General features: G+C 38.4%; 1 protein-coding gene across 3 annotated transcripts in view; it reads left to right on the top strand.

Annotated features, from left to right (window-relative positions):
- Window positions 1–26,189, top strand: part of BCL2L13 (BCL2 like 13) — a 44,654-nt gene that overhangs the window by 4,092 nt on the left and 14,373 nt on the right. The window contains exons 1-6 of one of the 3 annotated variants that reach the window (XR_001334863.3): window positions 1,602–1,791; window positions 11,378–11,488; window positions 12,436–12,592; window positions 15,851–15,920; window positions 21,214–21,357; window positions 21,853–22,003. Coding sequence is in view for 1 of the 3 variants with exons in the window: in XM_055712841.1 (XP_055568816.1) it covers window positions 1,671–1,791; window positions 11,378–11,488; window positions 12,436–12,592; window positions 15,851–15,920; window positions 21,214–21,357 (603 nt within the window). In the remaining 2 variants the exon portion in view is untranslated. Of the gene's footprint in view, window positions 1–1,601; window positions 1,792–11,377; window positions 11,489–12,435; window positions 12,593–15,830; window positions 15,921–21,213; window positions 21,358–21,852; window positions 22,004–26,189 lie in introns of those variants that run through there. The other 2 variants (XM_055712841.1, XR_003560677.2) reach the window with 2 other exon arrangements.

Raw genomic sequence — 26,189 nt, 5'->3', positions numbered from 1 at the left:
TAAAGACTAAAGAAGGAACATTTAGCCAATTTTACACCAACTCTTTCCCTTTTGCAGCTTTTAGTTTGCTGGATAAATTTTTCTTTGCCAAGCTACCTACTCGCACAGTAACCATGCCCCAGCACAGTTAACAGTTGTGTTTATCCTCAGGAGCCAATGTACAACTGCTATTAATCTTTCCTTTCCAGGGAGGAGGGGGATTAGAAGTTAGCCCAGACATCTTGCATAGCTAGACAGGTCAATGCTCTTTGTTTACTTGCTCCATTTATTATTTTTCATCTTGAGGCTTTGTTTGCAGATTGTGCTTTGATTTGGGAACCTAGTTCTCTCTTTCAGTCTCAAGGGGTTTCCAGTGTAATTAGGAACCCTCTTGAGATGTTCTGGCTTCTGTTCCCTGTATATAACATTTTTCTCATACTAACTCCTTTAAACTTGGTTTAAATTTTTCTTCTAGATGCAACTGCAGTCTCACGCTAGTAAATTGTCTAGCCCCCTCAGCAGCTCTTCTTTAGCATGAACTTTTTTGCATGCCTTTCATTTAGATATCCATTCTGATGGATAAGAATGGGCTACTATTTGTTTGGGAATGACTCTCTGAAGTGACGGAGAACCGAATTTGGAGAGTTCATTTTAAAGCTCTAAATATTATCATTTGATTCATCAGGTTGATAGCATATTGGAAGTAGTTATCCAGACTGTTCCTATTGTAAAGAGCTAAAACATGTTGATTAGTCTGATACTTCCTTTCAATCTGTTGTATGGGTTTTCCCCCACTTCCATGTTGTTTTCTGAGATATTTTTTTATGGCTGTTTTTGATTTCTCTCTACCTTAGTTTTTGCCTGCTGTTCTTGTTTGGATGTTTGAAGAAGGTGACAAAACAATTAGAGTAAACCAGAGAAGTTTTTTGGCCAGATGTTGCTGTTAGGTGTGGATTTCTGGTTTATAAGTATTAATGCCTGGGTGAGAAATCCAGGACAAGCAACCATCTGTTCTTCCGATCCCTACAATGAATGTGGAACTTCCTCTGTTGACCATATGTTTTCCATTGCTTTTGGAGCAGTAAAATGAATTAGAGGCAATTGTGGTCACTTTTTTTGCCTTAAAATTTTTAAGCATCATAATAGTGAATCTGAGAAAGCAGAGACTCAGAAAATACTAATTGGAGGCTTAGGGGAATAGAGTCCTCAGAACCTGTCTTTTTACCTCAAATTGTAGTTAACTAAGTCTTCAGAATCCCTCAAAACCTCAAAAAACATGTGAATACATTTGCATTTTTGTGTTTGGTGGAGTTGGGAAGCATGAAGTGGTAGACACGTGGTGAGGAACTGTTCAATTTTCTTTAATGTGAGAGCACATATGCCAGGCAGGAGTGAGAAATGCCACTGCTGGCAGCAGGCAGGCAGGATGCTGGGGGGGGGGGGGGGGGGGGCAGTTGGTTTTAGTGTCCACAGTTCTTATTAAAATAAGAATGCATATGATATCAGGGCAAAAACCTGGGTATTACTTCACGATTGTTACATAATTCCTTGTTATGTATGAGTTCATGACCTATTGCAGCCTTATAAAAAACCAAACAAAACACTCAATTCTTTCCTTACAGTCTTCCTCAGTTACCCAGAGAAAACCCTACGTGCCCCGTAAGAGCACTGCCGCATTGCAAGCCAACCCGATGGCGTCCTCTACTGCTGTGCCTGTAGGATTTCACTATGAAACAAAATATGTAGTTCTTAGCTACCTGGGACTTTTATCACAAGAGAAGCCACAAGAGCATCCTCCTCCTTCTACTCAAGGTAATATTTGCATATTCATCTGTACCTATTAACATATGCAGCTGTATTTGCAATTAGTTGTTCAGCTGTTTGTGCATGGATGCAGAACATTAGCCTGATGTTTAGTGTAATATATCTCTTAATATTTTAAAATAATGGGAAGAGATGGTGATGGAAACAAAGCTGTTTGTATTTAGATTACTTCTTTGATTGGTGTTTATGTAGCAAGTAAAAGTGGTTTTAGTAGCTGTCTCGAGGTTAAGAGAGGTGGATATTTATTATCTTTGTTGAGCCGTCTTGAGAACTGGAGCTCATGCTTGCTTTCTTTTGGAGGCCAGTGGAAGTAAGCAGGGGTGTGTTGGTGGTGTTTACCAATGTAAACTCCGAGTGATGATACCCAGCTAAGCAGTGTCATGTGCTAAATAGTTTTGCCCAATTATGTTAACACTTCTGTTATTGTCAGTCAGTGGTAGTGCAGAGATGTAAGGCTTAACCTGACCTATGCTGCATCTATTTATTTATTTATTTTTAAGAAATCAAGGACTTCATGGAGTCAGATAAGAGTCAAATGTGTCTTCCAGAAGCGGTTTATACATACGGGAGGCTAAAGAAATAAATAGGAGACAGAATAAAAGAAGTTTGATAGATCATGTTTCACATAAACCTAGACAGTAAAAACTTCCCTTATTTTGTGGTGGCCAGCATTTAAATAATGTTGTTTGTCAAGATTGTTTGGGTGGCTTGTCACTTGTTAACAATATTTCAGTCACTACTAGTTCCTGTGATTCAGAACTTACTGTGATGAAAGGCATATTGAAAAACCCCCAAAGGCAGTCTTCAGAATCTTTTTTTGTTAAAGAAGCTTTTAAGCATGCATACTCTCTCATTTACTGAACTTACCTGTCACAATATAAGAAATTCCTGAAAAGAAAAGAGAAGATAGCATCAAAGTTATGACAGAAATGATTTTATCAGTTTGACACTAAAGCATATAGCATATGCTGGTTATATTATGTATCGTTTAAAAAATAAATCTTAGTATATTTAAGGTATGTCTATTACTTTGACTGCATCTGTGGTCTATAAAAGGAGGGGCAAGATGGAGCTTCATAAAACTTCTTGTTGGAAAACGTGCTTATTTTGGCAATAAAGTCTCATTCTGAATATCCCATCAGGGGTAACTGGGCTATAACTGGAAATGTATTGAGTACATATAAAACTACAATGTGGAAGAGTCTGCTTTGTTCTCTAAATGCAAGATTCAGAAAGGAAACTGTCTTAAAGTTTTTCTTTTTAATAATTTGGCTGTAGTACCTTTGAAATCCTTGCAAATTGAGGGGCACCTTTCAACTGATTCTTATTACTGAAACCTCCAAGACACATTTGAATTAAAGAGCAATATTAAAACTTTATAAAGAGGAAGCTACAAATGCTTAAATAAAATTTTTGTTGTCAGTTAAGAAGACCTTTATGCTCCTGAGTCAAGGTAACCATTGGGTCTGCTTTTCAGATACGTTAGCTTGTGTGATAGCAAATCCAACTACAGCCTGCTATTAAAATACTGTAAAGCATTGATACTTCCAAATCTATTCTCTCATCCTTGTTGCTCTAAGAAACTTCTAAACAGGAAATTCTCCAACATTTTCCCCACCCTCACTCCCCAGACCAGAGAGTGGCCAGAACTTCTCCTCTTCTGGTCATCTTTCACTGTGATTAGATCTCAGTATTTTTACTGTTTTCTGATCAAAGCCTCTGGGTAAAATAATTTCCCCTTACTTTTAATCTGCCTTGTTGTTTCTCACTGTTTTGTAGTGCCTTGGCTGTTACTGGACTAAGTGCACACACTTCATCCTTCTGCTTCAGGATTTGTTTCATTCTTTCCTAATTTACTTTTCCTGGTGCTTGTCTGCTTTCCATGCTTCCGACAGCTTTCATTTGTCTGACAGTTACTTTTAAAAATCCTTTCTCCCACTTCTTCTCTGATTGCTTGTAATTGAATAGTTGTTTCAGCTGTACTGCCAGGGTATGTGTGGTAACAGCTGTACATTTATTTTGAAGTACTGTATATGTCGTCTTTGAATATGAAGCAGTTTACATATACAGTCTCTATCTCCTTGTTGTCTGGCACATGGCTGGTGCTTACCTGGGGAGAGCTGTACCAAAGCACTCTGCTCTATATACTCTATTTTCTCCCCTAGAGAGAGAGAGCGAGAAGAAGAAGCAGCAGCCCATAATAGATATTACCTGCACTGCCTAATGTGCTGTTGGGAGGTAGCTGGGTATTACAGTAACAAGCATGGTCTGAGAAGCCTGGTTAGAACAAAAGAGATGTGAAAGCCAGTAAATGAAAATTAATAGCTGTTGCGTAGAATACCATCATGAGGAGGAAACTTCTGGGTTTTGGTAATGAAGACATATGAGGGATAGTTGCAGTATGACATTACATTGTGCTCTCAGTGTGTTTTTCAAGTGCTGTCATCAGCCGTTGATATGATATCTTGACTGATCCCAAATTCCCTTCGTTGGTGATTTTTGTGGTACTTTAATACCATGGTCAGTAGTTTTTCTACTGTGGCTGAACACTCTTGATTTATGAATTGAGAGGGTTAATGATACAAAGTACCTGTCATTTAATCTTATTTTGCTTTAGTTTGGTTATTGTGCTGACAGACCTTTCATGTGAAACAATTTTAACAGTGATTGTGGCTATTGCCGGTTTCTATTTTAGTTGGAGGACACTTCTGTTTTATGTGTTACATTCATATGAGGTATTGGCTCTGGTATGTGTTACTTACCCTGCACATGCTTTTCTTAGATCCAAATAAGTCCTTATTCTTTGTCTGATATCTGTGTGGTATTACAATGTAAGAGGTGTATCCAGAAAAGCTAGTTCTAGATTGCCCTTGTGAAGTTAACTTTTGTCACCTTCAGTGTTGGAGAGTGAGGGCCAGACTCCTCTAGAGGGTGGTTCAGAGCAGGGTCCTAATGACAGCCACTTTGTGTCACCTGCTGGCGGATCTTTCTCTCATTGCATGTGTACAGAACATGTGGAAATATGCTGGCGGACCTTTCTCTCACTGCATGTGTACAGAACATGGGGAAATAAGGCACCCTAGGTGTAGTTAGTGTTTCTGTACCTCCCTTCAGTCTCTTTCTACAGCAGTCTCCCAGATTTCAGTGAAGTTTCACACTCCAACTAGAGAATGTATCTCATGGGTCAAAAAACAACCAAAAAAGTGATCTTTCCCAACAGGAGTGGTAGTATTTTATCTCTGGTAGAACTGGTAGGAGAAATTGAATGTTTTTGTCCATTCCCTTCCCTTTCCTCCTATGGTCATCTTCCACAAACCTCTGCTTTCCTGCATTTCATACTAGGGTTCTTTTTCTAATGTATGTCTTTTTGTTCCAAAAACTCAGGTAAGAGGAAATCTTTAAGACACTTGTTAGATTTCAAGTTAAAACTTTTTGGGTTTTTTGCAGACTTAATATGCTTTATGAGAATGATGGTTTTTGGAGGGATTTTATTAAGTGAAAGCTCAGGCAAATTGCATAGAAAATTACCTTGCTGTATTTCCTTTTGGATTTCTTGGTTGGTATTGATTTTGTTGCAAGAAAGATGGCTTCAATTACAAGAGCTAAAACCACTTCTAGCTTCAAGCAAAGAAGGCTGACCTAAGTCAACATCTGATTACTACTTTGAAATGTCTATTTAGATGCCTTCTTTTCAGTGCAGGTACTGAAGAGACGACCATTTGCAGTATTGCAGGTTCTTGAAGAACTTCAAAACAGTTTTATTGGACAAACCAATCTTTTAACATTACAGCTCTATAGCATTCTGTAGTGGATTTCAGTGCCTCCAGGGGCAAATCCAGCAAACTGAACTGGACAATAGTTTGAGACATTATTCCTATTACAGTTTTGGCAGAATAGTGATTCTACATAGCACTCACTCCAGTGTATATGAAGCAAAGTCTGTTAGCAGTAATTTTTTTTTATTATTTTGTGGTAGGTTTTCAGGTAGGTGAATAGTACAAATTGCTCAGAAAAATCTTTTTTACTTTGTGATAGGTTTTCAGGTAGGTGAATATTACAAATTGCTCAGAAAAATCTGATAAAACACAAGTAAGATCATCTGTGTAAGTTCATGTGGCTTGAGGCAACAGATGAGTTCAGTTACCTAAAATGTGTAGAAGCTCTCTTATCTGCTCATTAGACTGTGGAGAGATGCTTTAGTATTTTTTCAGAAATCTTGTAGTATCTGTAACTACTGGTCATACACAGAAAATAAATACGAAATACTGGAAAACTTTACATTCTCCCCACAGAAGTTCGCTATTGTTATAGAAACTTCCAGTCTGCTGCAGTTGTTAGTACTACTTTTTAAGTAAGTCAGAGTACTTTGGTTTGTGATTCAACATATTTGTATTACAAATGCTTCTTTGTATTTCATCAAGGAGTAAATTTCAGTATATTTCTACTTTTTAATCTTCTTCCCCATGGTTTGACCCCATCCCATGAGCCTGTGGCTGTAATGAAGCTTGTGAAGGAAAGTAGTTTTTCTGTGTTTTCCTTGACAGAATGAGAAATCTTAAATAATCCCTTAGCTCACATAGTATCTGGAAGATTTATAATCGATGCCACTACTGCAAGGTGGCATAGATTACTCAAGAGGTGAACAAGGTTTTGACAGTTTTACAGTTTCCCTGAGGTGCATGCTATCCACGGTATGTAATCCAATTACTGCGCACAGTGTTCTTTTGACCATTTATTATCGGTTTTGGAGTTACTATATAAAGTGCTGTATATAGTCGGTGATCAAGGCATTTCAGTGGTTTCCCACACACATTTCTTACAGCTGAGCAGTGTTGAATTGGGTTACTGGGAGAAATGTTTTACGTTTGTTCACTTGTTTTGGTTAGAAGTAAACTCTTATGTCTCAGGAAATACATGTACAGATAGGCAGAGGTGGTCAGGTTTCATGCATTCTGGGTGAGCTCAAGGATCCTTAAGGGCCATCCCAAATGTAACCGTAGTACCTTGTTTTCATGGTTTTGACCGTCATGGTTTGGATAGCTGCCACTGCAAGATTTTGTCATCAGGTGACATTTGGACTGGTTGTTGCAGGATATTTTGGTTTTCTTCATACTCTATCCCTGGATCTTCACTTACGCTTCATAGTACCTACTGTTGGTCTGTAGGAAATGAAGGAGTTTTTGAGGCTGTTTTAGCTTAGATGAATAACTGGTTCCTGAGAAACTTTCCTCTTAGGGCGGAATGTACTTCCTTTGGCTGAAAAGTCACAGGCTGAAAAGGTACTTGCTGTAGGTCAGACCAATCCAGTTTGTGCTAATGAGGGAGCTATTTCCTGAACTGAGACAAGGATAGGGAGTTTTTGGGATGTGACTTGGAGAAGTAGGAGGTGTTGCCTCCAGGAATGTTAATTCCCACTTAATTAAGCCTCCTTTCGGCCCCGCCCCCCCCCTCCCCCCCCCCCCCCAAAAAAAATATTAAAAAATTGGCTGCTGGTTGGCAAAGTTTTGTCTCTTTTTGGTTATCTATATTTGGGACTAGTTTAGTTTCTTTTAAGCTGAGCCTTCTTATGGTTTATAAAGAGCTTCTTTTAAAAATTCCTTAAATCAAGGGCTGCATCTGTGTATGGCAGTGTGTGTTGTTCTGGAGTTTGCTGGGGTAATGGATATACTTTTCATTAAAGGAAATGAATACATTTGTAAAGAGATTTTTTATATATTTGTCACTATTCAGTGTTTACAGAAATTTTAGGTGTTACTGTTTTAAAAGTCTGAGATGTTAAAGAAATACTAGAATCATGTTGAAAGTACATTTTTAAGTCAATGTTGGCTATACAGAAGTTAATATAGAGACCTAGGAGAACTTGAAAACAGATATTGACAAATAAAGATTGTAAGCATGAAAGAAAAATGTCAGGAGCAATCTGTAACATCAGTGGCTTTCTTTTTCATTCACCCTGCATTCACTTGAACTAAAAAAATGTAACACCTTTTCAGTTGGTGCTAGTAGTTGCTGTTGTCTCTTGTTAGCCTTAGTTTGACACAATGTAGAATCAGATGTGCAGGCTCTCTAGCTCTGGTGAATGACTTCCCATCCCTCCTCCTCCTGGGATCAAACCTGGGGAACGGGTTAGTCTTGTATTGCTGCTAAACTTCTGAAATAGCTTTATTGGTGGAGTTTTACTGAAGTATTACCTTTATCTAGTAGTCATAGCACTATCTGATTGTCAGTGATGTGGTGCTTGGTGGACTTTCAGAATACATTTTCTCTTAAATACCTGAAAAATAAAATCTTAACAAGAACATGCTTGTGCAAAAGGGAACATTTATTATATAAATAGAAAGTAGAATGCACTAACTTCTTCCTGTAGGACTGTGTAATTGAGGTTTCTTGTGTCTTTGGGTTAGGAAGAGGCCTTTCAGAGTCAGTTTAGCAAAAGCCCGTATTAGGCAAACACATTTTTTCAGCATAGGAGAGCATTCAGTGTTTATGGGCCTTACAAGTACCATTTCTGGTGTGACCATTTGCATTATTAAACAATGAAAATGTTCTCATCTACTAGAAGCTATTTTACTGTTTTATTCTACCTATTTGCAAATTGACCTGGAAGCTGTCTAAAAGAGAAAAAGATAATGCTTGCTTAGGACCGTTGGAATATGCTGTTCTCCAGCACTGTGTGTGATTTTGTTGGTAGTGGTCAACATACAATTGTAGATGCAAAAAATTGAAGTCCATTGGTAATTAGGGGAATGAACAGTGCGAAGTCACTGGTCTGGGAGGGGTAGGTTTTTGATGTTTTGGCAGGGCTGAATAGTCAGGTGCTATTGGAATCAGCAGCTGCTGCAAAGTTGTGGGTGTTACGAGATGGAAACCATTGACTGCAGCACTGATTATCTAAACAGCTCTTTTGTACGCTGGCAGCAGTGGAATTTCTCTTCCTTCCGTTTTCCGGGTGACTTGTTATCAAGTATGACAGCTTGTCATGTGTGATCATCATCACATTAGTCCCGTGAGAATGGATGCTATTCTAAATAACCTCATCCCTTCCATATAGAGGGTGAAGCACAGGTTAAAATAAAGAGTTGGTACTTGCATATACTTGTTGTACTTGACTGTGAAGCAGTGGTTCAGTAGTTCAAAGAGGCAACTTAAAGGGACTGACAAGGCATTAGTGAATGTTCATTAACCAAAAGGAGGAACAGTTTGCTCCTCTGGAATTTGTTGTTTAGCGTGGCAAAAAGAGACTGTTTGAGAAGGAATTGAAGAAGCTAAATAAAGTTATTTTGAACATAGTGATGATGTTCTAGTAACTGTGTGGTTAAGTAAAATGGAATTAAAGTGATGATCTATTGTTCCTTTAAACTGTTCACATAAATAAATGTAAACATTTTACACTTGTGCGTTGCTTTAGAAAGATTTTGTCTCACAGTTATCTATTGAGCACTGAATTTTTAAGCTTTAGCACACATGCAGTGGGTTGATTCTGGGGATTTTTAACTTACTTTTCAATTGTAGGAGACTGCACACTTACTGTCTATAGTGGTTTTTTAAATACAGAAAATGCAGTGTACTTTTCCTACACATCTGTGTGTGTTAGCTGGTATTGTTACTGTTATGTTTTTCACACACTCTGATAGGAAAACTAGTGTTACTATGTGTCCATTATGATGAAAGGGGAAGGTAATAAAACACATAAAGTGAGTTCAAGCAGATACAAATCGAAATGAACTGAATAGGCAGTCATTCATAAGACCACCAAATTATGATTTACTGTCTTTAAAACAGCAATGAAGAAAGACAAGCCAGAAAGCTGCACTGGGTGTTGCAGGACTTACCTGAAGATTTGGATGTGAAATACAAGTGATGAGGAAGAAATGAAGTCAGATGATAGCAACATTATAGATATAATTCCTTCCACTTTTTCTTTAATTGAGTAAAGGATGTCTGTAGGGTGGAATGATGCCTAGATGCCCAGGCAGAGCTGTAGGCAGTTGGTGTAGGTACAGTAAGGGTGAGATAGGTTGGAGAGTCATCAGTATTTGGGTGCATGAGAAGGGAACAGTGGACATGGGCACCATAAACAGAAGGATGGCCAGGAGGTGGTGTTTAAATCTTGGGCCCACGAGAACATGAAGTCCCAAAAAAGAATTCTAAAGAATATTCAGAAGTAAGACAGCTAAGAAGATGTGTTTTGGGTAACCTAGTCGATGATACTGTTGAAAGTAGCAAGGTGCAGGCTACTGAGGACTGGTAATTGACCTAAAACTTAGGGAAGGAAATGTCTGGAAGGGAGTTTGGGGGGCAGTTTTGTTTATTTATTTATTTATTCCAGGAGTGAGTTGATAGAAGATTCAGTTTTATATTCATGTGCATATAACAGAGATCCATTTCATCTCTAAGCAGGACATTTTAAGGAGTTGAAAGGAAGAAAAAAAATTCAGTGGTAGGCTGTTGATTCAGTGATGTTTGGTGAAAATAAAACAACAGTTAATGGAACAGATTTTGTAGTGTGCTTTAAGAATGGGATGTGAAGACATGCTTGAAAGCTGATGGAAGAAATAAGAGATGAGCAAACCCAAAGAAAAAAATCAGCTAAACAGCAGGAGTTTTGAGCTGAACTCTGTCCCAGACATCTAATCTTTCCATTAGTACCCATCCCATAGAACACTTACTTGAGTAGTTATCTTGCCATAAGGCCTTATAATGGAAAACTTGACACTCAGCAAATTCCTTAAAGATTCAAATGCTTTAAATACCTTGGCTTGGTTGGAAACAGTTTTGTGTCTGTTTTGCCACAGCCTAATTAAGATGAATGAGAGTCAATGTAATCCTGAATGATACAGCTGAAACAATTTACTACCAAATACTTAGGGTCAGCACACAGAATAGGTATTTGTGATCCCAAACCAGGACATGTGTACTTCTGGGATAGGCAGCCATTTCAGATTCCTAAATGACTTGATTAGGAGGTGAGAATTGACAACTGTCTGACAATTGTGGGGTCCTTTGCCTCTATTGTTACTTGTGAACTCAGTCTTAAATTATTTAATTCTGGCCTTTAGACTCCTCATGAACAGCAAAATGATGCACAGCTAATAGATTTTGGGACCCTTTATTGATATTGCATAGTTGTTCTGAGTATTCTTGTAGATTTTGCAGGCATCAATACCAATTTTATATTTTGCTACTAAAAATCAAGATTATGCCTATGCCTGCTTTGTTTTGGTGTAGTTTGATAATGAGTGTATTAGTTTTGATGACCTCTTGTTTATATGCCCTGGTTTGATTTTGGTCATAAATCTAAGCCACATTTGTTATGTATTTTATTTTTAAAGCATGTTTATATTTAAATCACCTGTTCTACCTTGAATAGGCCTGGTAGTTTTATGTGTTTCTGGGCTCATATAATAAAACTTTTGTAGTAAGTACCCTTCAGGGATAATACTTTTTATGTTGCTGTCTGAAATAGAACTTTCATCTTGAATTCCTCTACAGTTAATATTTCAATATTTTGTTCCATTATCTTATATCCTTATTTGAAATATTACAGTTGAATAATTTCTCTGGTTTCTTTTAGGGACTCAACAACAGCTTATGGCACAACATGCTTTGGAGAAAGAGGCTTTGGAGAAGATTAAAATAGAAATCGAGGAGGAGCTCAAACGTCTTGATGAAGAAATCTTGGAAGGTGCTCTTCTAATTTTCCCATTTCAATTGATAATCTCTGTGTGCTGTAATGGTGGTTAATTTGTAACAAGTACTCTAGTTAAAGAGATTTTTGGACACATTGAATCTCTTTACATCCCCCTCAAGCTATCTACACATTGTCACATGAAGTTGAATAGTTAAACTTTACCGTTTGGAGTTGGAGAGTCTTGCCAAAGCAAACAATTGAATGACATTTAATGGGCTATTATAAGTAATGAAATGTAAGCAGCCCTTAGCTGTTCCAGTTGATGACAGAAGTGAAATCATTCCTTAGCACCTAACATTCAGAGGAGTGTGGATTTAAACCGTTGTATTTCTCATTCCACCAGGTTTATTTTTTGTGACATGCTTTGACCTGTAGATGTAGCTTTTATATGACTCCCAGCAAGGATGATTTGGAAACAATCTTTGCTTTGCATGTGTGTTGAAAATTGGAAACCTGAAGTAGAAAGGCTCTAGATCTGTTTACATTCATCCATATAGACCTTTCTTAGAGTTTTTAAACTGAGAAGGAAAAAGTTATATGAACAACATATTACTTTAGAAAATGATACTGCAGTACTGCTGCAGATATGTCCATGTGTGGGCAAATTTTACCATGGAAAAGGCTGTCTTGCTGCTTCATCAGGGTTGATATCAGCTTAAAGTTGAGAATAGTTACACATTCAGCTATCTTATTGGTTAGGATGCAGTTGTGAAATAAGAGTTGGAGGGGTAATGTAGCTCAAAGTCATCTATGGCTTGTAAGTATCACTTCCAGAATATATTTGGACTGTACTTGTTTTACTAGAATTTGTTCATAGCATGCTTTGACTATAGAGCTGTGATTTCTTCGTCCCTCATGTAAGCTGTGTTAACTGGTGGGATAAGAAATCTGAGACTGTTGATGTTATATACTGTTCTATTTTGTATACTTTCTTCTGTCAGCATTTACCACTACAGGATTTGACTGTCACACTTCCCCAGTGTTCAGTCCTGCCAATCCAGAGAGCTCAATAGAAGACTGCCTGGCTCATTTGGGAGAAAAGGTGGCCCAGGAATTGAAAGAACATCTTCACAAAGCACTGCAGAGCTTGCTTAGCAAGTGAGTTTCTATTTGCTTTTTCAAAGGGAAGGTGTTTCCTTTGGCATTGTGACTGGTGCTGAAATGCTAAATATGGGACTATGTTTTGTATTGCATTTCTTTTTTTTACAGCATTCTGTTATCTGGCTGGTTTTGTTGTTTTGTGTTGTAATGTGTGAAAACTTCTTTGTGGTATTTGTTCTTTGCAGTCCTGTAAGTTCTAAAATTTTTCTAAGTGTTTATCATTGAATTTCTGAGACAAATTCAAGTAGTTTGAGTTGCTGGTGAAACTGGCAGCTGGCAGCTGCTGGTTGCCATTGCCAATTTAATGCATGCTGGGCTGTAGTCAGATTAACTTCTTCTACCTTAGAGTTAAGAGTGAAGCTGAAGGTTTGTAGTCTGGCTTCAAGATGAGTGGGAGAGATTCACTGAAAGGATGGTAGTTAGATGTTTTATGACCACCATTCAGTTACACATCTGAAGCAAAGGTAGGCCCCAGGGCTAACCTTGGTGCCTTAAGAGCTGTCTTGCCAGGTTAAGCTTACTGTTTAAATACTACATTGTACTCTGCATGCTAGTATCTTGATTAATGTCTTTTGCGAATTGGTAAAATTGTTGTGGTTGCTTGGTTTTCTATTATAAATTACTAGCCTGATTTTAATAGATCCATATGAATTACTGCTGGCTCTTCTGAGTGACCTCTGAAATACATTTTTAGAGAGATGGCATTGGAAGGTGCTACTTTAGGGACATAAATGCAGTTGTGAAGGCAGCATTAGCAAATAGCTATCTGAGTCTGTGTTTTGTGGATTGGTTTTAATAATATGGCTCAAAAGAAGCTGAGAATCTCTAGTACTACTCCTCTAAACTTTGCATAGCTGTTAATGAAGTGTTTAAACAAGGGACAGGAAGCCTAGATATCGGTGCCTAGTGTAAATTTTCTGATGCATGGAGCTTAAGCCTTCCATACAAGGATTGGAGGCATCTCACGCTCTTTATGGCAGGCTTCTGGAAGATTACAAATTTGGAAGTCATTCCATCTGAATATCAGGAAACGCATTTTTACTGTGAGGGTCACTGAGCGCTGGCACAGTTCGTCCAGAAGGGTTGTGGAGTCTCCATCCCTGGTGATACTCAAAAGCTGTCTGGGCATGGTCCTGGGCAGCCTGCTGTAGGAGGCCCTGCTTGAGCAGGGAGGTTGGACAGGATGTGCTCCAGCGGTGCCTTCCAATGTCCACCGTTCTGTGATTCCTTAACTAGCCCATCTATTCCTTAACTAGCTCTCTAGTCAACAGCTAAGGGCTGAATTTTTATGACCAGTATGATTTAAAACTGACTGTTCAGAGTCAGATAGGACGGGACTTTGGGCAGCCTGATGTAGTGAAAGATAGTTCCTGCCCATGATCTTTAAAGGTCCCTTCTAACCTAAACTGTCCTATGATTTTATGACTCTGACCTGGATTTCACAGCAAAGGTGCCATGTAATACCTGACTAGACAGATCATTGTCTCTTTTTCCATGAGCCACTGAAGGGAAAAGTACACTCTGTCAACTTACTGTTTAACTTTCAGAAACTACTATATATACTGTCTGCTTCTATAGGGTCAAAAAGTAAGTTCAGTACAGTGTAAACTAACAATTATTTACCCACAGAAAAGAGTATGTGGGGTACAAGTTCCTCCTTAAGTGGCAAAAGATATGCTGGTGTGTTCCTCCAGAAATGGCAGAAGCTTATCTGCCTTTACAAGCCAGGCATTTGTCCCATGTGACCTTAAAAACTTGCACTTAGTGTCTTCTGAAGAGCTAAGCTTTTGATAAATACCTCACTACACTGGAAAAACAGACTGGCAACAAGTTGGAAAATTATCAGTAAGCCTTGCAATCCATCTTTTGTGTCTAAAATGGTAAATTGAAATAACAGCATTTTTAGTTTGAATGTTTTAAAGGTTGTAGATAATTGGTTGACTGTCTGACTTTGAGGGGTCATAACCGGTGCACTCCAGGTTGATTCTTTTTGGAAAGTTCCTGAGATCAGGTCTTAGAAAATTAAGTGGTTCTAGCTTGTTAGTATCCTGATGTTCTAGGCTTCTTGTGCTTTCTATGGGAAAATATTTGCATTCTAAGTATTTTTTTAGATTTATGTATATGCATCCATCCATACATACTAAGTCTGAAATGCCTGTGAAAATGTGTTGACACACGTGCCTTTTTATAAGGCAAACTAGAGCTACTGTTTAATCTCTTGATAATATCCTTCCTGCAGCTGTTGCTCTTCTCATCCCACTGATTCATTTGGATTTGCATTTTAAAGGAACTGATGTACCAAAGAAGTTAAGAGAATGCACTTAAAATGACAAACCCAAATTATGTTTTTCCCAGTGTGCTTGAACTCTGTTCTTTTACCCGTTTGCTACAGTAGTGCCATTTGATTCAATACTTATTTTTTCTGCTTATATTTTTCTGTCCTCTTGTATGCCTATAAACAAGTATGTTATGGTACTGTAGGCTGTTAGATCGTGACAGGTTCTTGGATAAGAGGTCTTCTGTCCAGTACTAGTTACCACATTTCCCTTTAACTAAAGTCTGAACTTGCCTTTTGTCATGGTCTGGCTCAGGACAACTGCTTTTGAAGCAGTACATCTTCTGGTGTCACTTGGCAAAAAGTATTTGTTTTTACTGACCCTTAAGGTACTATATGATCTTGGAGGAAAGAGAGGAATTTCATCATCCTAATTCAGAGAAATAGAGATGTGATAAATCTAAAATAGAGGTATCTACTGAAATATGAAGAGAGGTTTGTGATCAAAAGTGCTCTTTTTGCAAATAAAGGCTTTAACTCATAATGTTGATGTGGTCAAGCAGTCAGTGTTGGTTCACAGCCTATATTATATTTATAAAAATTTTACTCTGTATCGGCCTCTATCTCAAATAAAAATTTCTTAGTGGAATTGTCTATCTTTAAAATCTTAGCAAGAGCTTAGAAATTCTGGTATCTTATCAGAGAACCTACTTATCTAATGTCCTTTAAGTTGTGGAGATCGAATTATGAAATTCACTTACCCAATTATATCAAATTACGTAACTGGGAGGAGGTGATGCCTTCCTGACCCTGTCTGGTGCTGGTGTTTTATGTTCTGAAATGCGAGACTTGTTAGCTCTTGAAAACTATTTGCTATAATACATGTGAAAATATTTTGTTCTCTGAAAACTGAGAATTTTATTTTATTCTTGTTCTTTTGTTTCCTTTTATAACTTTCAGTGTTGATTTAACTTCTGCAGGCCAGTGACATATCAAGAATATCGAGAGCGTACACAAGAGACAGCCGCTCATGCCAGCGGATGGAACAAGGTACCAAATAAGTGATTTTCACTTTGATATCTCTCACATCTATTTGATGTCTGTAATGTTTTTACTAGGTACAGTTATGCTTCACAAATGACAAAGAATAAGAACGCTCTTGGTTTTGTTACAAAATAACTTTCACTTGCAGAATGGTAGATGTGGACATAATATGTGGTTTGTAGATAATTAACCAGAAGTTATCTAATGGAAGTATTATGTCAATTTTCCTTTTTTACAGTAAAATGAAAAGTTAAGGGGTTTTGCTTGACATAATTTTTAAAAAAAAATCATTAAACATTTTTAAATTATCAAGAGAGATTTATTTCTAACAGTTTTGTAAAGAAATCAGAGATGGATGTTTCCATTATATTTCTCTAGTGTTTCTTTGTTCTCTCTCAGGTTCAAAATACATGTTAAAAAAAAAAAGTACTAAACATGGTGAAAATAAAAATTGATAGTATCTTCACAATATTTAACCTGTTCAGAAAACATAAGGATGGTGTGCCTACCTGGTTTCAGTAATAGTTATCTCAAATGAACTGAAGCTTGTTTTTAAAACGATATGCAAGTCTGTAAATGAACTATCTTATAATAGTTTTAATGTAGAATGAGTAGAATTACTGTTCCGAGATTAATCTTTCATTAGTGATTCAAAGTCATTTAATTAATCAATTAAGATTAAGTCATCTTAATCATTCTCTGATGGGTTCAGTGGGGATCAGAAAAAGAATGAAAGAATTAAGTAACTGCAAATTTACATCACAAGTTGAGTGTTAAAATTTAGTCTTAAATTTAAAATAGAACAAGAAATCTTTTTTCCCCTCTTTACATTTTTTTTTCCCCAGAAATACTCTTCCTTAACTAGATTTCCCTGCTTGCTTCAGAAATTGATCATCTAACCAAGGGTGTGGGCACTGTTAAAGCAGTTTATTAAAACATTGCTTGACAAGTTACTGCCCGTGGCTCCACCAATTATAATCGGGGTGTGTGTGCTTTCAGTTTATCATCTTGTGATTCATAGCATTTTAGTTTAAAGAACCATGAAATCTGATTATCGAGAAGGTGGCTTAAACTAGCACATTTTACTTTTCAGTTGGTGAAAACAAAAAACAAGCATAAAATCAGTCATTGTGGCTCAGCTGGCAAGGGAGGAGATGGATGGAGTTTGCCAGTTGCCTACTGCGTTTCCATATGCTACTGGTACACACCTCCTGAAGATACAGACCTGGGTAGATGATCAGCCATATTTAGGGGTTTATGGTGCAGCCTTCGTTGCTGCTACAATTGTCCAGCCCCTGTGGCTAGTGGATTTTGGTCCTCATCAGCTTGTGATTGAGAACATCATCCAGAAGATGTTTTTGTCATCATCTTTGCTTACAGCATCTGTTTATATTGTTTTTGTGGTAGCTTGATGCTTCAGGAATGCCTAGCAGTTCCTTTAATAATACTTGTTTTGAGGAGATGGAATACATTTGTGTTGGTTTCATTTCCTTTTAAATTCCTTTATCATCTTAATCAGAATCGTATTTTATAACAGAAAGTATCTAGATACCTTTCCTCTGACCTCAACCTGGCTTAATTTTTACTCTAAAGAAGAAGCCGTTAGAAATAAAATTTTAAAAAGTAGCTATAAATTGACACAGTGTTAGGTCTAATTAGCAGACATACAGCAATAAATTGAGGCTGTAATGGAATGTGTTTTCAGTTATACATAAGCTGTATCTGTTGGGGTCACTAGTGGCATCTTGCACAGCAAGATGCTCTTTTTACTTCCAGTAGCCTATGAACTAGTATATAAAATCTCACTTTAAATTTCTGAGTCTTTGCAGTCATAGGTATGTATAAAAGCCCCACCTATTTAACATATTGAATATGATGCACTGAGGGCACCACACTGATCACTTAAAGGCCCAGTATCTCTGTGGCACAAAACAGGTTTAAAGTAGTCTTTGCAAATCTTCCTTGATGTTGTGTGTATGAGAAACATGGCATACAGGTAAGCATATGTTTCTGGGAGGTATGGATTACCTTGCTGGCTAGTTGGTTGGAGGTGGGATGTGAACAAAGGCTTGATCTCTCTGATTGGCAGTGGGGAAGGTGTCCTTTTTAGTCATACCAGTTTTCAAAGAACCTATGCATTACGCAAGCATGAGCAGAAAGAAGACACTTCTAAATACAGCTGGTATTTTTTCCACTTAAAAAATGTGGATCTTTGTTCCAGAGTGCAATGGTACATTTGAACTGCTGAAGAGATTTGGTTAACTGACTAGCATGTGGGGTGTAAAGGAATGTTTTCAGTCACTAAAACATGAGTATCTGAATGAGGAAGTACTATAGGATACGCTAATACATACGAACACCAGGTCTTCCATTAACATCCCACAGAAGCAAAATGTACCCGCAGATCTTAGAAGTGCTGGTTCTCAGTAGAAAAGTTTCAGGAAAAGAAATTATTTCATGTATTTCTCAGAAATTATGATGTGAAGTAATAAGCATGATGTTGGATTCTGTAGAGAAAGGGAGTCTTCACCTTGTATTTGAAATAAGGCTCTCATTAGAACAAACCAAAATCACCTCAAACTTACGGCAAATTATATTTCTGTAATAAAATAAATTTAATAATTGAAATACTCTGTTGCTGAGGTTTTATGCTTTGTGCTTAAAATTGAGCATTACATACATACATACTCCAGGATACATAATCCCACTTTTGTGCATCAGATAAAAGGATAACAAATACTGATATTGAGAGTCAGCTGAACTGGTAAGTAGGTTAGCAGTCATCTTAATGTCCTATTTTTACTGATTCATGGAGCCAAAGAATAATAAAACAAAAACATAAACAATAATCATGTAAAGAATTAGATTAATTTTATGTTGAAATAGTCAAAAGGTACACAGAATTGACAATTGCTTTGCATACAGCTCCTTCAAAGTCTATGAACTTTCTTTGTAATAATTTTTTTTGCATACATTTAAATTTGTAATACTGTACTATGGGATTGCAATAGTATAATTGACAGAAATCTTTCATTTACACAAATAGTCAGAAATCTTCTGATAGTAAAGTGGTTTTTTTAATGATTCCCTGGAAGTTTTCACCTGCCAACTGTTTTTTGGCATGCTGTGCTTGATATTGTGTATGTTCTTGTTAAGTCAAAATATAAATAGCCCCTAGCATTCCTTCCCATGTGTACTTGTGGAGGGAACTGCACTTCCTTTGCATGGCTAAGGCTGTATCTTTACTTTGGTCTAGTTAAATCTCATTGCCATTCAAATAGTTACTCTTGCGTACAGAAAGCTGTCGTTAACCTTTATGGAAGTACTGTGAAGGTGATTTCTTTCATGAATTTAGGGACAGTGTAATGCAAACCTGTTCCTGTTCCTAGTGGTTTCAAACGCAGAAGTGTCCATAATTCCAGTGGGAAAGGAAAACCAGGCAGTGTTTGTTGGTGTGCATGGGACTAAATATTAGAGTTTGAATTTGGTTCCTTGCTCCGGAGGCCTGCAGAGGCTTGCTGAATTTTGGAGCAGTGGATGGATTAGATATTTTAAATTGGCAAAGGAAGATGGCAACAATCATGTTCAGTATGCCAACATATAAACTCCCTTCATTTCCTAAGCAGCCTTTTTTTGCCTTTGTTTCTCTTGCCTTCATCTTACAGTAAATGTCAAATATTTTGAGATCTCAATGTTCCTGCTGTTGTAGAGTTATGTGGGTGTGCCCAAAGCCTCTGAAAGATGCCTAGTCTTGACAGCATGCTTTTTTTCCTTTGATCCAAGAAGACTGAAGTGTCTTCTGACACTTACCTCACCTTGACCTGCTCCTTATGTTTGTGCATTATAAGCTTGCACCTCTTCTGCCCCTGAGTTGAGATTAATTACAAGAAACTCAAAAAACCCCAAAGCTTTTAAATTTCAAGCACCATCTTGTTCCTAGTTACGTGACTGCAGTGTCCCAGAAGAACAGTACTATAACCTGTCTGCCATAGTATTGGACTCTCTCAGTTGTTAAACAGCTGGTACATCTTAAATTTATCAGATTATAGGCATTTTTAAGGCCCATCTGGTTTTAGTGATCCACCATGGATTTAGTACAGATCTAAAACCCAGCCTGCTTTTCCTGTTCATCTTCCTCCAGCTTTGCATCCTAAGGTGTGATTTCTGGCAATAGTAATGGAGGATATTTACATAGAAGAAAACCAGGCTGTACGAAGAGGGGACTGGCAAAGGCAGGAAGCCTGTGGAGTTCGGTCTGGGCAGTGCTATTAGCCTGTATCTGCCTTGTGCAGCTGGGAAAAAACGTTATTTGTACAGTGAATAGATATGCAATGCAGTTGTCACAAACTAGGTGCAGTAATGCTTGCAAATATTTTTCTCCTGTATCATAATAGTACTTTTTCAGATGCTAATGACTTCAATTCCTACAAGTTTCCTGAACCTGGCAAAGTGCTGCATATAAACTTTGCCCAGAGGGCCACTTGCGTGCTCTTGGATAATAAATTTAGAGTTTAAAAGTTCAACTGCATGTTGTTTAGGCAAACAAAAACATAATTTCAGAAGAAAGTGTCTAGAACTGTATAATATGAAGGAGGTGTGTTCACAGAATCTTGCATCTTCCAGAGCAATTCAGATTTGGGTTAAGGCTGAGCATTCATTTAAAGACAAAAGTTTTGGAAGGAGGAATGAGAATAGGAAATAAGGGGGGGGATTTTGTATGTGTTAAATTTGGCATAGGAGGGAGAATTTAATGTGGAGAGGGGGTTGTGTTCATCATTTTAAACAAGTCTGTAACGTTATGCTGCTGGGAGGAGTTGTTTCTGTCTTGTCTGAAAGTCAAGTGTGAACTTCTACAGACTGTCCAGTGTTGTGTATGTATTCAAGAATATATATGAGATTGCTGTTTGAATACAATTTGGATGCACATCCTTCAAACTATTTACAATGTTGCATCTTTTCACTTCTGGGGTAGCAAGTTCTGGACCTGTGGTGCTTGTTTACCTAATCTTGTGCTGGAAAAAAATGGGGTGTAAGAAAGCACTGCGGTCCTGTTTCTGTGAAACTCTCAAGTTAGGCTGTGGTGTTTTGCTTACCAGATTTCTTTCTATCAGGTTCGTTCTTTCTGAATTGTGTTGTGTTCCTGCTTTGTGTCTTCACAAAAATGAAGTGTATAGTCCCTGCTATCTTTGAATTTGTAGATGCAGACCTGTTCTGTGGACCACATGAATTTTCTGTTTTACCTACACAGTAGTATTGATAAGACTTTCTGTATTTATTCACAATTCTTGTTTTTTTGAAGGTCTTGGTACCCCTGGTTCTGCTACAACAGTTTCTGATGGAGTTAACTAGACAGGGCCAGGAACCACTGAGTGCACTTGTGAACTTTGGGGTGACATATCTAGAAGACTATTCTGCAGACTATATCATTCAACAAGGAGGATGGGTAAGAAGACAATGTTTAATTTTCATACTTTGTTCAAAGCTTATTTCTAAGAGTTACACTGATCTTAATAGGAGTAAAAGCTAAGAGGGTTGCTAGAAGTAAGCAGATGAGAAGGAATGCCCCAGAAAAAGCAACAAGAAAACAACAACAACAGCAAAAAACCCCAAACAAACAAAAAAAAACCAGACCAGGAGATCTAGTTGGAAAGTGATCTTGGGCAGTCGTCTATTTCACCTGTCTGCCCCAGGGCAGAACTGACTTTTACCCATTTATTTCTGATGTTGACATTAAAGACCTATGTGACTGGACACCACAGTTTTCCCAGGCAGTCTGTTCTAGTTCTTTGTATGTCTGGGTTGTTGGATTGCAGTTGAAGTTGAAGGGGTCCTCAGATGTCAAATGACAACTACTTTTCATGCATTGTGTGTCAAAATGCTAATGTGTTGCTATATGGTGAGCTTTTGTTTGAATGTTTTCCTGTTAATATACACACAGAACTGCATTTAGAAGCAAACACCCGTAACAAAGATCCTGTGCCTGAGAGACTCATCTTTTTAATGCTACCTTCATACTCTGGTGACTGCTGCAAGTGGTATACGTTTTGGGGTTTTTTCCCTTCTTAAATTTCAGAGAGTTTTTTTAACAGGTAAGTAGTCAGGGATCACTTTGTACAGAAGTGTCAGTAGGTACTAATTAATTTTTATAATAAGTGATAAAATAGCTAATGCATATTGGAATTTAAACCTATATAGGAACATGGATAGAATGAGCAATCAAGATTTCTTTGTGCTGTATTTCCTTGTGGAAGTCTCCAGTTCATGGTAACCAATGTTCCTGGGTCACGGCATGCTGAGAAAGTTTCATTTAAAAATACATCACGGAGGCAGGTCACAGCTGATGAGCTGAGTCTTGAAGGCTGAGCTTTAGATTACTGGGTTTTGGAAGGATGCCAGATTTGAATGGAATTAATCTGGGATTAGTGAAATGGCTTCAGCAAGTTGATTTATTCTAAAAAGAAAAGCTGTTCAGGAAACCCCAGTGATTAAAAAGCGCTAGTAGGAAAAAATCTCATTCAGACAGCTTTGTATATTTCAGGAGTTTTCACCTGAAGTTTTTTTTTAAGAGCAGTTCTGGAATTTCTGCACGTCTGCACCTTTTTAGCTCCCTTCCCAGCAACCATGGATAATAGTTTTCAAAGCCTTTGGGAGGGATTGTTTGTCTTTAATGGACACAAACACTAACAGCACCCAGCCAAATGACCTTAGGTCATTTGATAAATGCACGCACATTTCAAAGTGTTTTCATCACAGGGAAAGTCCTCGCTTGCAGCTTTAAGACAGATGGATGTTATTTTGCTTTTCTGCCTCTTTTTTTTTTAACCTCAGAAAAGGCTGTGGCCTGTTGCCTAGCCCTTATTTGAGGCCTGCTATAAACATAATACAGTGCAAAGCCTCTGAAAACACACTGCTTTCCAGCATGGCCTCCAAGGGAGGGGGCTGTGCTTTGTGTTTGTGTGACTGTGCATGTATGTACAGATCTGGGTAGCTGGTGTTTAATGGGCTATGGGCTTGTCTGTATACATCCAGTCAGGCATAAAATCAGACTGACATAAGCGGTACAGCAAACAAGCCAGAGCTATTTTTGAAGCAGCAGAAGAGGGGAGGAAAGAGACAAGGTGATGAAAATTCTTTCCAGCTGAATTAATGTAGCTGCACTAACCCTTTGTGAGTTTCGCTGGGGCTGGGTTTGGGGACCCACTAGGCTTGTGGCTTTATGTGGAGGAAGGGAATATTTAGTTTTATTGTATTTTTTTTTTCTGTAAGGAAAATGTTCATTGTTACTGGGTGTCATGCTTCTCATTGTTCCGAGTCTGTGGGATGGTGTTCTGGGGATGGCAGTGCTGGGAGTGGGGTGTGGGGTCAGGGTGGGAGAGTTTGTGTTTCTGAGAAGAGCCAGGGAAGAGCTGCCTGGCAGGCTGTTAGCCATCACGCAGGTGGTGTGCATTTTTTCAGATAAACATCTGCTACAGTGTGCTGGATCAAGTTGTCAGTAGTACTTTGCTAGAGTTATAAGGGCAATGTATAAACCTAAGAGTCTCCAGTGAATTATGTCGCTGTGACAGTAAGAGTTTCAATTTCTGTAGTTTTTCCGGAGCAGTGTGAAGGTAGGTCTTTCCTATAGCTGCAAAGAGCTTACTTAAAACTGAGAAGATACTAGAATAGACAGACTGTTTTTTCGTGGATCAGGAGCAGAGGAGAGCTTCACCAGAGTCAGCTTTTCAGGGGCAGACCTGAAAAATTCTATAGTGTCTCTGGTACTGTCTCTTCCCTTGTCACCATGCAATTTGGGATCTTCTTCATTTTTTTGATTGAAGTCAACTTTTGCCAGGAGGGAAGTAGCCAGTCAAAGGTAAGAGGTCATCTGAGTCCTTCCTATGTCCCACTGTAGATCTGTGGAGTCAGAATTTTACAGAGCTGTGTCATCCAGTGGGACTTCTTGCTGCATCATGCCGCGCAGCCACAGTGCAGCTGGAAGAGCTCCTGAGGTTCTGCATGTGTGCAAGACTTGGAAGTTCTTTTGTGGGCTCAGGAGGCTTGTAGGTCCACAAAAGCATCTGGTTGAGGATGGTGGACAACAATTAACTAGAAGCAAAATTGCAAGCACAAGGGAATAAAGGCTGATAAATTGAATAACTATGCAGTAGATTTCAAGAAATCAGCATGGCTTGTGAGGAATGTGAAATTTGGGACACTAAAGGTAGAGCTTCTGAGATGAGAAGTTGCTTTCTGATTTTTCATCCCAGTCCTGCAGAGGTACGGTGATGAGATGGTGTGCTGAAACAATGAGTGTTCCCCTCCCATTCTCCCTTCAGGCCCTAAAATTGTACTTCAGCTAACTTTTCATGGTAGGGTGGGACTGGGATGTAATGGTTGGTTGGTGAATGACTGGCATATTTTTATGTTCAAGTGTGTACAGTACTTCGATACTATGATTCTGGCCGTTGTGTAGGCTGTTCACATTCCTCTTGGTCTGCGTTTCTGCTTTAGGGTGAAAGTGTTCAGAGTATCTGCAGTGCACTGCGTATTGTGCTTGGATGCAGCTGGTGACATAAATGTGAATGGAGAGATGAAATGACTGTTCCATCTAGTTTACCATCTCTTGGATTTGCGGGTAGATGCAAGTTGAGTTTGGAGGACTGTAGGAAGGCAAGGAAACCTTGCTTTTTTCTGGGCAGCCTCTCTCTTCCACTAATTGCCGTGACAGGTTTGCCTGCAGCTCTTACATTTACCCTGCTTGACTTTAAGTTTTAGTATGATCTCTCTTTTGGAGCAAAAAGCATGTTTGGCATTCCAGGTTCTCTGTTTAGACACGTGAGGGTGCACACATTCTTCCTTCTGACTCTCTGATTTGAACCCAAATAGCCATACTAAGATCTCGTTCCCTTATCGTCTTGAACCATTGCAAACCAATTCCCAGCCTGATGCAGTAGCCTCGTTCTTCTCTTTCGTGAAAGAAATGTTAGGGCTCAACAAACCGATATACAGTGTATATGCTCTCCCCTCCCCTTTCCTCCTCTTCCCTCCCTTCTCCTCTTATCCCCTCCCCTCCCTCCTCCTACCTCCCCTCCCTTTTTGCTCTGACTTCTCCAGTGCTGAATGCTGCTGCATCAGAAGCAGTTCTTGGTCTCCTGGAAAAGTGCACAGTAAGGCCAGTCAGTTGGTAAGGATTTTTTTTCCTCTTCCTTTCCCACCCCTCCTCCCAAATAATTTATTTTTTCTCATGCTCTGTGGATCCCGTTTTCCATGGTTAGATTTAATCTATGTTGAAATAGTCTGTGCCTTTAAGGAGGAAAAAGTACAAGATTACTTGCAAGCTAGCTGCTTTTTTTCCCCCTCAGATTCACATTCACGTTACCAGCGCATCGGCTTTTCACGTGTTTGAAAGAGGTGAAATAAGTGCATGTAATTGGTGTTTATCAGTATTCAGCTAATAACCTTCCTTCTGTCAGTAAGAGGCTGGTATTTGTGACCTGTACCTGAAATTGTCTCTGCCTTCCCAGGATTCTTGGTGTCATGGTGTTCAGATCTGGATTTGAATTTAACTTAGTTAATTCCTCATGTTGAAGAAAGTAAAAGTAAATTTGCTTGAAGTATGAATAGTGTTTACAGTTTCATATCTCAGCCTTAGAAGAGCCGTTCTGTTTCCAGTGTTCTCTGCTTCCAGCTTTTCTGCCAGTTTTGACATTTTCTTTCTGCTGACAATTGAGTAATCTACGTACTAGAGTCTGTTAACAGTCTGGAGGAGAAAAAGAGTAAAGAGACACTTGCCCTCCTAGGGAAGTGAGGTAGTCAGTTTGTGTTACTGGAGATTAAAATCTCCTGTGCAGCAGTCCAGGTGTCTGCCTTGAGAATGACAATGCAGAAATAAGAGAGACATGCTCCACTGGAGGAGAGATAAGCAAGTTTAATATGGTAGAGATGTGAGAAAGGGCAACCTAATTGGAGAAATCCTAGAAAGGAATTTTCCTTTCAGAATAATTATACTTTATGCTTGTATCATGGAACACTGCAGTGAAATGTCCACTTTTATTAGTATGTAACTTACTTGCTACAGTAATAGATTTTTTTTTTATTTTTTAGGCGCTGTGGCTGAAGGAGAAGGAACTTAAATAATCAAGGAGTGACTAGATCTCCTTTCTTTTTTCCCTTCCAACAACTTCAGATTGGTCTGTCTGAAGAAGTAGTCTCTAAATAATGGAATTTACTTCAATTTAAACCAGTAAGACTGAAACCTTAAAGGGTGTTGCTTTGGTGCTGACTCTTTGCAGGTAC

The sequence above is a fragment of the Falco cherrug genome, chromosome 5 (assembly GCF_023634085.1).
Source record: "Falco cherrug isolate bFalChe1 chromosome 5, bFalChe1.pri, whole genome shotgun sequence".
Taxonomy (NCBI): Eukaryota; Metazoa; Chordata; class Aves; order Falconiformes; family Falconidae; genus Falco; species Falco cherrug.
This window is presented reverse-complemented; position numbering and strand designations above follow the sequence as displayed.